Raw genomic sequence first — 15,287 nt, 5'->3', positions numbered from 1 at the left:
CAAGTATTCACAAAATAGATATATAACAATAAATAATAATTACAAAAAAAAAACAAATATAGGATAATTTGTATCTTACCTTCTGTTTTAATCTTTTTGTTGACTTTGGGCTTGGTGGATTCCCTTTCAAGTTGCTGGCCTGATTCTGAAGACCATCTTCTTTTTGACTTATTGCTTCCTCCAGCTGACAATGAGCTACTTGATTGCTCCAGAAGAAGGTCTACACAAAACAATAATAGCCTGATGATCATAAGAGTAAACACATATGCCACTTGCCTTCAGGAGAAAAAATTGGTACCATATTTCCGTGATTGTAAGCCCACGTACATGCCCAATGCAGATGGGAAAGGTAACGGGATTACACCACTGAGCAGATGCAAATGGAGAGGGGAATATGCCCCTCTGGATATGCAAATGAGCTGGACAGAACCACAGATGTCAAAATAAAGATCTAAATGGGTGGATACCATACTAATGTACAAATGCATTTTAGGGATACTAACTTGTCCTTATACAGAAAAAAATGTCTCTGTACAGATGCAGGGGTAGAACATGCCCAAATGCATTTAAAAGGTGGAGATGCCTCTGTGCAGATGTCTGAGGTGTACATGCCCTAGTGAATATGCATGCTAAAGGGGTTGGGAACATGCCCATATGCAAATCACATTAAAGAAGAAGGGGATATGCTCCTATGCAAAAGAAATGTGGCAGGGAACATGGTCTAGTGAAGATGTAAAGGGGAAGGGAAAAAAATTACCAATGTAATTCTCAACAATCAATTGTCAAAACTGCATTACATTAATACATTAGATTTTGAGACAGTACCTCCACCCCGAACATTTTAAAGTTTACCTTGCTTTACCAAAAGCTTACCTTGCTTTGAGCACTTTGGACAGGAACTCTGGAGAGGTTTCGCTGTTAAAAAATTACCACAACATTGCAGGTCCACACACAGCTTTTCAACCATGTTCCAAAACGAGTGCAATGTGTCAGGAGCACGTACCTGCGTACTGTGGGCTTGACCATCATACGTTGCTGGAAAAATAACACAGAAACAGCAACAGTTGAGTATCTACTGTGAAAGGCTAGACTAGACTACATGAAATTCTTCCAAGTTGAGAATCTGTTTTATGTTTTTATTTTCAAGTAAACTTGTGTATTCAATGTAACTGTGAAATTGTGTATGGTTTCAGATGACAAGCAATCACTTCTTTTGGAACCTATTGTTATGTATTTGTCAATACATTAATAAGTTACAATTATACAACCCCTGCAATGCATCCTGCTTAAAAATGAACAAGGATTCCTTCTCATCTAGAAGCTTTTTTACATTTTTTGCAGATAGCTGTTTGCCTTGTGTTAGAGCTTGTGTATATTAAACTATGACATGTATGTGTGTTGTGTGTAGGTCTGTAAGATGAGATGTATGTTTGTGTGTAATGTATGTTGGTTTTCAAAGTTGATGCAATATGTTAACTTTCTTAAATGGCATTTATCAACCTTATCCTTGGTGTTAGAATTGAGAGTAGGGTTGAACATCTTGGTGGGCAAGATGCTTGCCTGCCTATCCCAGGGTCCTAGGTCCAAATCATGTCAAATTCCAGGATTTTTCTCACAACAAAAACAACTCCACTCCATAAGCCTCGTTAGTTATGAGACTTACTTTACGTAGCGCACCATGTGTATATGTTTGTCATGTGAAGACACTGCCACCTATCCTATAGTATAGTCTTTAAGTAGCTATTGGTAATTTTTGTACCTAAAGGAATAAATAAAATAAAAGGTACATTGAAATTACCTGTGATTTGGATGGTACCCCCATGCTCTTGCTTGAACAATGAAAACACCTTCTTCTGTTGATTAGCACAATTCACACACATCTGCAGTACTGACTTGAATACTTTGTCAATAGGTCCTATTCCAATCCTGGGGGGAAGTCCCTTCTTTTGAGGATTCAAATATGACCCACTATTACAACTATTGTTCACAAAAACAGTCACTGGAAGAGAACAATATAATTTGTATACAAAAACTCCACATACAAAAATTAAGTACCTATTCATAGTGATTTATTACACTAATGCTGAATTTTAGGGTGTCTCTACCAATTTTTTTTCAGTGCTTGGATGGATGGATATATTTGGTGGGAACACCAAGGATAACCCACGAAAGTCTGAATGAGACTTATTTCCAGTGGGGTCCTTCTGATGGTGATTGGGCAGCACACCGAGAGACAATGCCCCACACTTTACCGAAGAGTGTACTGCATTTTTCAACGTGTACATGGCCAATTTGTACACAAAACCAACGGCCTCATGCCTCATCCGAAAGATGGTGCGCTTTTAAAACTTGCATTTCAACCCTCCAGCTGAAACACAAGAGAGCAGCAATAGGAATTGAACTGGGAACCGAAAGATCTCAAGAGTTGCGTTCTGCAAAGAATCGCATCGGCCGACGACCGCCAGACGCGGTGAGTGGCCGGCTTTACTCTCAATTATCCAGCGTACACTCCATCTGCAGGCCGAAGGATTCAATGTGCAGCTGGTATGAAATTTAAAAGAACAACCATGAGTGCTGCATGTAGTTACATAAATTATAATAAACAGAATGATGATACCATACCCAATGGTAGCTGCTGTGTGCTTGTATCCGGTTCTGGCTTCCCCGTGCTTCTGGCTGGACTAACTGGAGGAATCAGTGTAGGTGTAGAGGCTGGACTGACTGATAGAGGGCGCTCTATATTGTTGTTATTACTACTACTAGTACTACTGGCCCTCCTCATCTTTGGCTGGCCTAATTTAAAAAAATACAAACATTGAAAAAGGCAATGTGAATAAATTGAATTAAATTACAATCACTAACATTGAGGATGTTTATTTTTTCAACATTAATGACATAATTAATGTGGGCTCAATTATTGCTCTAATAATATGGACAATTACTTCTTCTTTGATCACCTGAGCCATTCAATATTATTACCTTTGAATACATGGATACTCATAAATCGAAGATCTCATCAGAGAATCACCTGTTTACACTCTGACGATAACGATTAATGATAAAAAGCAAAAAAGCAATTGTTCATATAAGAAGTAAAAGAATGAAGTTTTTATACTAGCACGATTCGATAACAATTTATTGTGCGTACGATAAAAAAATAATCAATTCAAATAACGTCTTAATCATGGCAAAACGATAAAATCGTAGTAGCAAAAACGACTTCATTTCCCATGATTATTATGTAATTTGATTTGATTTGTGAAATTATTTTTTATCGTATACATGATAAATCATTTTTGAATCGTGCTAGTGTGAAAACTTCTCTTATTTCTTTTATCTTCCATATGAACAATTGCTTTTTAGCTTTTTATTGTTGATCGTTATCGTCATAAGGTAAACAGGTCTTAAACCTAAAAATAACATTGCCCTTTTCAGAAATGGGATGTTAATATAAACAAAAAAAAAAATTCCAAAATTGGTAAACAAATTCATTAACTAAATACAAACAAAATAATGGTGACTCATTGATTACCTTTGTTCCCTATCATTTGTAGTGGATGACCTGTGAGGGCGCACCAACCAACAGGGAAGATATCTCTAGAGTCATACTCGCATTGATAGTCAAAGGCTCCTCTCCATCCATCAAAATTTATAAACAGCGTTGTGTCCTTAACTGAACCGATGGTTGCTGGGCAAATTAAGTGCGGATTCTTACGATCTACAGCCTCAATCTTCATACCAACTTTGAACATGTTTTCTTTTGGTGTTGGTGGTTCCTAACACAAAAATTTTAACATTTCTTTTGTTACAACAAATTAACCTATAAAGGCTTGTATGACAGTATGACAAATTAACAAATAATAAATAGCATATATATCTCTTCACGATTCTACTAAAGATGCTAAGAGCAATCTAACCAATATGTACTCAAAAACACAACAGTGCATTTCTAAATTTATTTATTTATTGATCATATTTATACACGATAACATATCCAGAGGGAGTAACAACCTGTTTTACACATGGTCCTGTTTTGTATTAATCCATAAGTGGTATTGCAAACCTATTCAATAGTGTTACTTTACTACACAAACCTTCTAGAGTGAATTTATTCAGTTCTATGGGAAGCTATTACATCAAAATATTTCAGTGGCCAAAAACCCCCCAAAAAACCAATTTACTGTACCTTCTTGAAGAACTTAGCAGGTGCCATCTCTGCTCCATTCAACGTCCTCAGAAGAAACATCGGCCAGAAAGAAGCATTCATACGAAAACCTGAAAACAAGCAAAAACATAAAAAAAAAATTATTATTGAAATGTTGACAATACAATGGTGTTGTTAATTATATATTTGCTTACAGAACGTCCAGAATATCAAATTAAATTTGACATAATATGCCCATATGTAGTCATGATGTGCCTATATATGGTCATGATGTGGTGTCATCATGACCATATTTAGGCATGTCACATGTTTTGTCAAATCAAATTTGATAGTCTGGACAGGGCTTTTAAAAAAGGTTTCTCTACCTAAAGGAGGTTGCAACATCCCATCATGTTTCTCACAATACCCGACTGTCTTGATATCCGTCGAGTCAACAAGTCGCCAGAAGTCATTCTTATCATCCCCACCGTCCAGCCGTAAACGAAGCCTAGGACCCTGTAGGCCCACAACGGTGGCAATGCATACAGAGGTGAAATTCCTAGGGTCTTGTGCCTCCAGCTTCATGCCAACTTTGAAGTCATTCTGCGGTGGCACCAGGGCCTAGAAAGAAGAGATGAGGATTTTGATTTTTAGTTAAAGATGTGCCCATCACAAAGTGATGAGATGAGGCATTTACATGACATGGACTGCTAGGCCAAATCCATTTACACTGGAGATGATAAGGACACGACAACGACATGATCATCACGTTAATATTCTTCAACATTGAACCCATTTTTCTTGTGTCGTCGTGTCGTTATCGTGTCTTGTGTGAATGTAGTTTTACACATGAAGCTCAAATATAGCATTGACCACTCTATAGCTTCTCAAGGGTGTAGGCTGGGGTATCCAGGCATTTGTATTCTAAAGCAAGAGGTAACTTGTTATTTTACCAATATCTTGTAGAGCTTGGATATATTTATTTGGTTTTTGACATTTTACTATCTTGTCCTTTGTATGATACATTAAGCTGTTGGTCCTTCATGCATCAAGTCTTAATGTCACTCGAAGGTTCATCAAAAAAATAATCCGAAAATATACTAGTATGGATTGAACCCACAAAATAATAATGAAAGGCATTCTCCATGACCACAGGTGCCTTTACCACCTCGTGGAAGATGACCACCACTATGTGGGGAAAACAAACCTCATATGGTATAGTACAGTACACTCATTTTTCGTTACTTCATTAGCAGCAATTAAAAATAATTTTTTTACAAACTATGTCATCTTGGGTTATACTGGTTTCCATTGCAACAATTACTAATTTTATGGAAACAAGACTTCAGAATGATAACATGACAGCTTGAAAAGAAAGTTAAAGTTAAAAGTTTAAAAAAAATGTTGAATAAGAAAGTTAGACATACTTATAAATCTGCAAATTTAATTCACCTAAATATATTGTTTAATTTTGTAATTTGTAATAGGAAATTAAAGATTTTAGAAAAATCACTCCACAACAATCTTCCTCTTTTTTAACTCATTTCAAGAACAACATTTAAACATAATGTGAAATATCATTGCCATGTTATCCTCAGCAGTGAAAGCTGCAACGGAAGGAAATGTTGATAACATAATTGGAAAGTTGAGACAAACCAAGCATAGTCATGATGCATGTAGGCCTTAATACATCATATTTTCCATGGGCTCTGCAACAGAGCATAATACATATTAGAGAGTACTGCACATTGGACTTAACAAGTTATCTATCAATAATCTACAAATATTTTTGTTATAATAAGTTATTAATGAAAGCGGCATTGCAATTATTATCGTAAACACGATGTAAGCTGTTAAATGCTGGTGATCCACTTAATAATGAAACAGATCCCACTGACAAAAGAATACCTCTACATTTTTAAAATTCTTTGTTTATAATGTTGCTTACATAAAGTTTGTCTGCAAAGCTACAATTCCATACCCCTGTATTCTTTAACATACATGTATTTAAAAAACGCCATACTTTTTAAACACCATAGCCATGTCATGTACAGTATCATGTTCTGGCAAGGAAGAATCAAACCATATACAGTAAAACGTTGACTTTTCCTAACTCATATTAAATCTCAATAATAATGTCGATCTTGTTTTATATTCCAAATTGTTGTGTTTTCCATTAATTAACAATCTGTAGGTCAAATTATATCTAAGTCAAACAATTTTTCAATGCCTGGTTTTGGAGTTGACTTGGGCAAATTCAACTGTAATATTTTATTTACCATAGGTAATGAACACATTATAACTGCACTCAAACATGGTTGTGGGCAGTATACTGTACCTGTTTGAAGCAAGCCTGAGGTGCGGCAATAGAGCCGGTCTTTGTCATGTATTCATCCCAATCGAAGTTATCTACAAAAGAAAAACAAAATTCTCAAATATTTCAACTCAATAATAATAATAATTTGTGATTGTGTAGCGCGTCCCCAACCTCAAGGCGCTTGACAGCAACGAAAGGAAGAGGACAAGAACTTATACCGAGACTCACAAAACCCTTGAAAATTAAAACGAACCAAAACCAACATCGCCTCATTTACCGCTAATTTAAGGCACAAAGCCCGCCGATGCATGACAATGTATGGAAAGGATAATGTAGTTATGCAAGAGACACAGACACTTATACCCATTTCACACTAGCAGAAAATATTACAACTTTTAACAATTATTAACAAGTTGTAACAAGTTTGATATTCCAAGATTTTTGGTTCGTTTCACACATGCACTTTCAAACCATGAGAAATCTTGGGAAAACTCGGAAAAATAATGACTAGGCCTAGAGGCCTAGGGTAGCACTAGTAGTAGGCCTAGGCTAGTTGTAGGTTGTCCGAATTACATATCAACTACTAAACTAGGCCTGGTACCGAATTTACAAGATTATAATTATTCCATGGTCCTTAGCCTTCGGAGAGTAAAACGAATTCAACTCCTAGCTCGCTTGCTGTAGTCGATCAAAGCATCATAATAATTCGCTGTTGCCGTATTTTACGAAGCCTCGTGATTGTTTCTACATCAGACATGTGAAATTTAGCGAGATTTCTTTTGATTTTAGCTCTACGCCTATTAACAAATGGTAGTAATGTTGATACGTTTTCCATCGCTGCCGCCATTCGTTCGAACTAAAAAAAAAACAAAAAAAAACACAGCCAGCGAAAAGGTCAAAATATGGACATGACGCATGCGCAACAACAACTCGGAAGATTTCGGGAAAAAACAGGCCTCGCAACGGTCTGTTTTTGTTCCGAGATAACTCAGGGGACCCCTGTGAAATCTCGGAAAGTTTTACAAGGATTTGCTTTCACACTCATCCAAACCTGGTTACAACTTGTTACAAGTTGTTAATATTTGCAAAATAGCATCAGTGTGAAATGGGTATTGGTGAGGAAATTGTTAACAGTGTTGCCTAGTAGGTGGGAAGACTTGGAATTGGCAACTCATGCCCAGGACAGTATTCTACAATAATTTATTTATGCAGGACAACAATTAAAAGATTTTTTTTATTACAAGATATTTGAACATCACAATCAATGATTTCTAGAGCTTCTTATAACAAGCTGAACAAGTTGAGGGTTACAGGTACATGGTGTACAGTATGCAATAGTTCAAATTAGTCACCAACACAAAGGTAATGTAGTGGGTATCACATCAAAACAAACCGCTAGGTGGTAGTTTTTCACACAATAATAAGCCTCCGCTCGAATAAATTTGGACAGTTTTTAAAACACTCAAACTTTACTTGTACATTTTATTGTAAAATAACTTATTGAAAAGCCTTGATAAATATTCCTTTAATAAATGTCAGAATTTTTCAAAACTCCTCATATTTTTAGTCAGAATGGAAATGTAAATCAATTCAAACTTATGCCCCATTCAGACTAGCTTCGCATTGCGATCGGTTGCAGCAATTGCGACACCCAATCGCAAAGTAAAATCATGTCTGAAAGCTCACCAATAGTAGTCGATAAGTAATCGATTTCGCAATTGTTACCCGTTGCGTTTGGGTGCTACAATCTTTATTACTCCCGATTACCACGGAATCCGATCACAACGGATTCCACAGGCACTGATTGGCTGAGGTCAAATAAAACAGGACGACCTATATCGTTGCTAGTGATGTAAAGTATCAAAGTAAAAAGGTGTCTGAATGCTGTCGAAGTTTGCAAATGGTTGCGAACAATTTGGATTACAACTGTTTACCACAGATTACATCGCAACCGGTCGCAATGCAATGTCTAGTCTGACTAGGGTATTAGTCTCATGAATCTATGAATCATTTAAAATGTATACATATTATGAAAAGTATGGTATCTTCTATGCTAACTTCATTACATTTTAGACGATTTAATAATATACACCAATTTTGACCTCATTCAATGCATTGGCATAGCTCTTTCGGCTTTGTGTACATTTTTATACCCACTTGGCGAAATCGTGATGACGCCATCTTTGGTGACTAATTCGGTCTATATTAACATACACCTCAGGTCACAAACATTTCCATCATTTTTCCATTAGCATTCCAGGCCCATATATCTAAATTTTTAATAAACAAACCATTAGAGGTCATGATCTCATGCTAACAGCCAAAAACTGAATGCAAGAACAAAATAACCAAGATATTATTGGGATATGCCCATATTTAGGTGTAATATGACATCATCATGCCATATAAGGGCACATCACACAAACTTGTCACATCAAATTTGATATTATGCACAGATCTTTATATACATAACCAGAATAATCAATCATGACGCCATAAAATCAATTATTTATCTATATTTAAACAAATATGGATAGAAAAAAACAAACATACACAAGGACCAATGATTATACTTATTGGATGACGCTCTTTGGTTCAACACCTTCCTGGCTTTTTCCTGACTTATTGCATAGCATTGCAAGTAACGTTGATCTCCTTCCATTAGGTGGATTACTGTTTAGCCTCCCTGGATAAATGGAGCACAGAGGAAACCGCACTTGATCAGATAGTGGGCTGAATAGTACAAGTACCTACTAGAATGTGACAGAGTAAGACCTCCCTGGTAAAACTCCACATACACTTAATATTGCAGATCAATGCAGTGAATATTACAGCACTATTTTGGTCTGAAAAACATTCCCTTAGAATATGAAGTTTAATCAATTATCAAGGTTAAATTCCACAAATGGCTGTACTTGGAATGAAGCTGAATAATGGAATCACAATATCTGGTGGAACTAGGTCAAGCATGAGGTATCTCTATGGACAAACTACTACAAGATGACACCAAGGTTACAATAACCATGGCAATGTGACCTTGATTGACCTGGAGGTCACAAAACCCAATGCATTTGCTTAGAATTAACAAGGCTCATAGCAAGGTGAATTCACATCTGGTACTCATTAAATCTATCATTTTTTTATGCCACCTACTGCTATGGATAATATTTAATAAATATTCAACAAAAATGTCCTCCTAATTTTCTCTTCTTTCTACAAAATCTGTGTTGCTCAAATTATTTCAGTAAGATTACTCTTCTTTCTACAAAATATGTGTTGCTCAAATTATTTCAGTAAGATTACTGTATGTCCTAACTGAAAATAGACATTTTGAAGAATACCAATTTAAATTCTAGCTGAAAAAGACTACAAATGAATGCCACATTTTACAGACAGGTCCAACGGCAGACTCCTTTACAAGAAAGTTGGCTCCACCCACATAGGATAAGCCAATAGGATATCAGTACCACCAAGTAGAGACTAACTCTATCATCTATATTATTTTATATTCAATATAAAAAAAAGAAAAAAAATAATCAAGTACAGTACAACATTTCAATCAACAACATGAAATTTATTTTCAGTAACACTAAGGAAATTAGCAATTGAACAAAACATACCAACTGACAACATACCAACTATTTTATTACTTGTATGAAATATGTTTAAAAAAAAACCAGTATAGTACAGTATGGACTAAGTTGTATTAAATAGGCTGAAATAAAATTAATATATCTTAATATCAAGGAATTCATATCATATTTACTTGTAACCTCCTCCTTTTTAATTTTTCTTATCTTACATTTATATCAGTACTTTTTTTATCCCCATTTTAATTCAAGATTTACTTTGTACAGTACTGTATATGTTAATATATGTGTTCTTTCTGACTATAAATTTGTAATAAATAGGCTGAAATAAAATTAATATAAATTAATATCAAAGAAATCATATTATATCATATTTAATTGATTTCTCCTTCTTTTCATTTTTTTTTCTTACATTTATAGAACTATCCTTTTTTCATCCCTTTACTTTCACTTTATTTTTTAGTTATTTAATTTTTTTATTTAATTATTCATATCATAACATAAAACATACATGTACATTACAAAGCAAATAAACCACTTTAAAAAAAAATTAAAAAAAAAATTAACTTTCACTTTATTTGGTTTTGTAAACTAAAAATTTTGTAAAGATAACATGTAATCTGGCATTTGGCCATAAGTTTGATGTTTTCTGATTAATAACAATAGTAATAATACTGGTACTGGTAGTTGTAGCTATAATTACAATTACAATTATAATTACAGACATTTGGCAGCCATTGACATGTACGTAGCCTATATACTATATACAGTATTGTGTAACTATAAAGCATAATGTTGAAATTCAATCAATTCCATGCTGTTTCATACCTGTAGTAGGGATTCTACTATGTTATTTTCTCTTTACATGTATAGTTTTTTAGTTGTCAAAGTGGGCCCTACATATCAGCATTGCTGGAAAGGGTCACCATCTCAAAATATTGTTTGAAATAAAATAAAATAAACTACTTACATGAATATGTCTTGTGCATAATGTGTTACTGACTGTAGCTTGCTTTATTTACTGTAGTTCTATTGCCTCATCATCTGTCCATACACCACAATCTGTTAACAAAGTGAAGTAATGTTCTTCCTACAATAAAAGAAAATCAATAATAATGTTATTAATAATTTCACAGAGGAAATAGCATGTCAATAGGTACTTTCCGGCGGGTGATGTAAACTGCTTACTATGCAGCATATAGCTGTCCAGATTAAATGTTCTTTGGCATATATAGTCATGATATGCCTATATATGGTCATGATGTGATGTCATCATGATTATATTTAGGTATGATTGTCACATGTTTCTGTCAAATAAAATTTGATAGTCTAGTCAAGGCTTAAATCTTAATACTTAAATTTGTAAATGCATGCGTAATTTTTTTATAAAACATTTCTTACATTTATCAGGAAAAATCTTGGAAATACAACTTTATGTCTTAAATACAAGTAAAAAATTGAGATACATGTATTTGGGAAATAATGTCAAAGTTAATGCTTATGTTGTCTTATCTTATATTGAATAAATACTATTATAATGAAACCAAATGATGAATAACAATTCATGTTATTGGACTATCCTGGTTCATATAATCATAATTTTTGTTTTTATTTCAGTAACATTTAAACACTTAATTGCAAAAACAATACTTCCTATTGTAAACTTGTTTTCCAAGTTGTTTTATACTAGTAATAGTAGAAATACTAAATTGATTAGAATAAATAATAATAATAATCACCCTGATAGTTTTATCAGGGTGATTTTTAAAGGTGTTTTAGCTTGTCTCCATTCATGACATAACTTTACTACTACTTAAACATGTATTATCCCATACAAAACAACAACAAAAATCATTATTGAAATTCACTTTTAAGTAACATAAAAATTATCGACTTGAACATAGAAATTAGTGTATTTAAAAAAATGTTTACCAATGATTTTACATCGAAAAAGCATAAAAACACTTCCAGTCACTCTTATTACTTATCTATACAAATTAGGGTACACATATTATTTAATTCAATAATTTCTAAGCTCAAGTCATGTATTAAGTATAGATAGATATATTGCCCCCTAAAAATGACAAAAGGTCATAAAAAAAAGGATTTTGAAATTTACTTGCTCATCTCATATTGCTACCATGCATTTGTATAATAATACATTACTAACCAGGTTTTTTTTTCTATTTTCCGCATTTTAAAATGACATGATCTTTATCTTCAATATAGGCTAGGCCCTAGGCCTATCCTTTTTGTGTTCATTGCACAGAGAAAGTTGTGAATTGGTTTTATTCAATCACAATTACTAGCCTACATAAGAAAGGTAAATAAAAAAAACTTAATATTTAACTGAGTATGTCACTACACTGCCGCTGTAGAGTTTTCATAAGATATCATTCAAGTTTGAAGCAGTTACGTGTTAATAACATATCATACAATTGTAGTATTTTATATTCTCCGCCTAAGCTGTGTTGCTGGTACTCTTCTTGGAGCAGTCACCGTACGAAGAGCCTTTCACAGGCAGCCAATTCCCCACGTTAAGCCGCCTACACAGCCACCAACCCAACTGAAGCCAGGCTTGACTGTCCACAGATCGTGGTTTGGGGAGGCGGGAATATTAACTAATTTCAACATTCAAACCGCTAATTTCCAAGTAATTTATTTATTGCACATTGCATACTTAAATTCCACTTTCAACTTGTATCACAGTAATGACATAAGTAATCAAAGATACCTTAATTTCTTCACATTAACTTAGGTCTTTACCTACCGTTTTCATACACTTTCTTGGTTGGTTACGCACACCTCTGATGTTTTTATTTTCTTGCTTGGCGCCCTCGTTAGGTGTGCAAAAAGCAGGCCGAAATGGCTGTAAAGATGTTATTGACGTACGTACGACTTCTGGGATGGTTTTAATATTCAAAGTTACATTTCCATCGTTGAATATATATAATGATCAATGAAATCAATTTTAAAATCAAATATATTTTTTAAATATTTTAATAAAATGATAAAGATGTATTTAATATAATATTTGATGAAATATTTTTGTTGAGTGAGATGAAAAAATGGCGTCGCAGTCGTTCAAAGGTGTACCTGCAGAACAAAAAGTAGCAGAAGCTGAACGAGCTGCCTTACGTGATGTCTTAAGAAGAGAATACCAGCGTAATATTCAAAAACCCCATTTTAAGGGTGTTTTGGTAAAATAATTTATATTTATTCATTGAAATAGTTTAGGCTAAGCTAGTACTAGGTAGGGGCCTGTTTGTGTGTGTGGAGCCCCCAGCCAAAAAGGCCTAGGCCTCGGTAGGGACCGGTTCTAGCCTAGGCCTAGGCCTAGGTAAGGTAGGCTAGTTAAGTAGTTAGGCCTAGCGAGCCATCTACTGTAGCTAGCCCACAGGCAGGAGGTATGCCTAGCTCAACTGACACACAGACAGTCCAGGGCCATATAAATGTAGTGAAAATAATGTGAATGGATGGATTTACGTAAAATCGTCACAACAATTTTAATTTTATAATTTAATGAGACAATAAACAAGTTTACTGTACAATAATCAATATTTATGTCTCTTTCAGCTTGATCCAGCAGTTATAAGGTGGAATTATGCTCGAGTTAATTCATATGAATTTTTCAAAGCAACACCAAAAACAACGGTTTTGGGTATAATTGTAGGTATTCTTCCACCCGTTCTTCTAATGTACTCTGTAAGACGTAAAAAGGTAAGATGTCACCTACAAATAACAATTATAATTGGTTTTCATTTACTTACAGATGTTTTTATACTGCAAAAATCCTATTGCATCCTATCTTATTGAATTTTAAATAAAAGTTTTGCTTGAAATATAACACTAGTAATATTAATCAATATTTAGTAATATATAAATAATCATAAACACAAGAATGATCAATTATATAATTATTGTTTGAATTTTCTACAAATTTTTGTGATGTGCTTTACATATCGTCGCTCACATCACGAACTAACACAATCAAAGTAGATTGTGTTAGTTCGTGAAATCACAGTAGCGCGTCAAAACGAGCGCGTATTGGTTGTCAAGCAATTTTGTATTCTTTACCACACAAAAAGTCCTTTTTTGCGTATTTTGACGCGCTTTTTTGATTTCACGAACTAACACAATTGAATTTAATTGTGTTAGTTCGTGATGTGAGCGACGATATATCATGCTGATTTCTGAAAGTTATTCTTTAAATGTGAATATTACTAACTTTTTACCTTTTTGTTATGTCAATGCATAACCTGCTTTTAAAATATGATTTTTCTAGCATTTTTACCCTTTTGAACGAAACCATGTGAATATTACTAACTTTTTACCTTTTTGTTATGTCCATGCATAACCTGCTTTTAAAATGTGACTTTTCTAGGTTTTACCTATTTGAACACACCACAATGGTTGTGATTGCCACTGATTTTAAAGTGTTGTTTTCAAATAAACTAATAGTATAGTGCCTTTATGTATGTTTAGTATCAACATAAAATCATAACCCATTTTATATTGTAAATTTTCTGCTCAGACATTTTAAATTTTAGTGACTTGCTACTTCCTGGAGTGACAACAACCTTCAATATTTTACTCTCAATCTTGTTGCAGAATAATCGAGAAGCAAGGTACAAGGCTGGCGAAAAGCCACCACGTCTTCTGATGCTGTAGATTGTCTTTTAAAAAGGAAAATTATATTGAAAAATGTATTGAGATTCAGGATTTTTGCAGTGCATTAAATACTGGGTGAATCAAAGTGGAGGGAATGAGCTGAAATAGACTGGAAAAATATTTAAATGGATTCCTCTAGACATCCAATTTCAATGAATTTCCTAAATTGATTTTTTTGAATTGAACTTATAGATAATTATAAACATCATTTCCAAATACAGTACCTACGTTCTACAATATTATAACCTGCAAGAAAATAAGATGACATAAGATAATGCAGCAGAAACACTGTACAGTTGAATACATGACATTGTACTTGTAGGAATGTGAAAGTTTGCTAGATGTGTCTACAAAAGTAAATGCAATGTCAACGAGTTGATGGAACACCGTGCAGTAGTGAAGTTGCTGTATTATACACTTATCATTTGCGCATACTGAAGTAAATCTAGCAGTAGCAGTTTTCGGCCAGTGTTTGAAAAGAATACCATTATACAATTGTTTTGAAATTTACTGTTCCGTGAAAAAGGCTTAGATATGAAAACAAATAAAAGAATGTTATATTGTA

At 34.0% G+C, this 15,287-nt stretch overlaps 2 protein-coding genes across 5 annotated transcripts in view; one reads left to right on the top strand and one right to left on the bottom strand.

Annotated features, from left to right (window-relative positions):
- Positions 1-12,924, bottom strand: part of LOC117113630 (polycomb protein SCMH1-like) — an 18,291-nt gene extending 5,367 nt beyond the window's left edge. The window contains exons 1-9 of one of the 4 annotated variants that reach the window (XM_033257035.1): positions 12,822-12,924; positions 11,022-11,141; positions 6,483-6,553; positions 4,531-4,765; positions 4,187-4,275; positions 3,533-3,776; positions 2,623-2,793; positions 1,799-1,999; positions 874-1,035 (exon numbers count right to left, since the gene is read on the bottom strand). In XM_033257035.1, the coding sequence (XP_033112926.1) occupies positions 874-1,035; positions 1,799-1,999; positions 2,623-2,793; positions 3,533-3,776; positions 4,187-4,275; positions 4,531-4,765; positions 6,483-6,553; positions 11,022-11,040 (1,192 nt within the window). In that variant the 5' untranslated portion in view covers positions 11,041-11,141; positions 12,822-12,924. Of the gene's footprint in view, positions 1-79; positions 221-873; positions 1,036-1,798; positions 2,000-2,622; positions 2,794-3,532; positions 3,777-4,186; positions 4,276-4,530; positions 4,766-6,482; positions 6,554-9,014; positions 9,386-11,021; positions 11,142-12,785 lie in introns of those variants that run through there. The other 3 variants (XM_033257036.1, XM_033257034.1, XM_033257033.1) reach the window with 3 other exon arrangements.
- A 163-nt stretch (positions 12,925-13,087) lies between these two features.
- LOC117113631 (NADH dehydrogenase [ubiquinone] 1 beta subcomplex subunit 4-like) lies at positions 13,088-15,287 on the top strand. The gene is made up of 3 exons (XM_033257037.1): positions 13,088-13,251; positions 13,628-13,771; positions 14,663-15,287. The coding sequence occupies exons 1-3, from the start codon at positions 13,120-13,122 to the stop codon at positions 14,720-14,722; spliced, it is 336 nt and encodes a 111-aa protein (XP_033112928.1). The 5' UTR covers positions 13,088-13,119; the 3' UTR covers positions 14,723-15,287.

This window comes from Anneissia japonica, unplaced genomic scaffold (assembly GCF_011630105.1).
Source record: "Anneissia japonica isolate Jap-2015-1 unplaced genomic scaffold, ASM1163010v1 scaffold287748_len1686314_cov196, whole genome shotgun sequence".
Taxonomy (NCBI): domain Eukaryota; kingdom Metazoa; phylum Echinodermata; class Crinoidea; order Comatulida; family Comatulidae; genus Anneissia; species Anneissia japonica.
This window is presented reverse-complemented; position numbering and strand designations above follow the sequence as displayed.

Coding starts and splice junctions, on each gene's coding strand:
- LOC117113631 (XM_033257037.1), top strand. CDS start 13,120: ATGGCGTCGCAGTCGTTCAAAGGTGTACCTGCAGAACAAAAAGTAGCA. Junction 13,252..13,627: donor CCCATTTTAAGGGTGTTTTG/GTAAAATAATTT, acceptor TGTCTCTTTCAG/CTTGATCCAGCAGTTATAAG. Junction 13,772..14,662: donor ACTCTGTAAGACGTAAAAAG/GTAAGATGTCAC, acceptor ATCTTGTTGCAG/AATAATCGAGAAGCAAGGTA.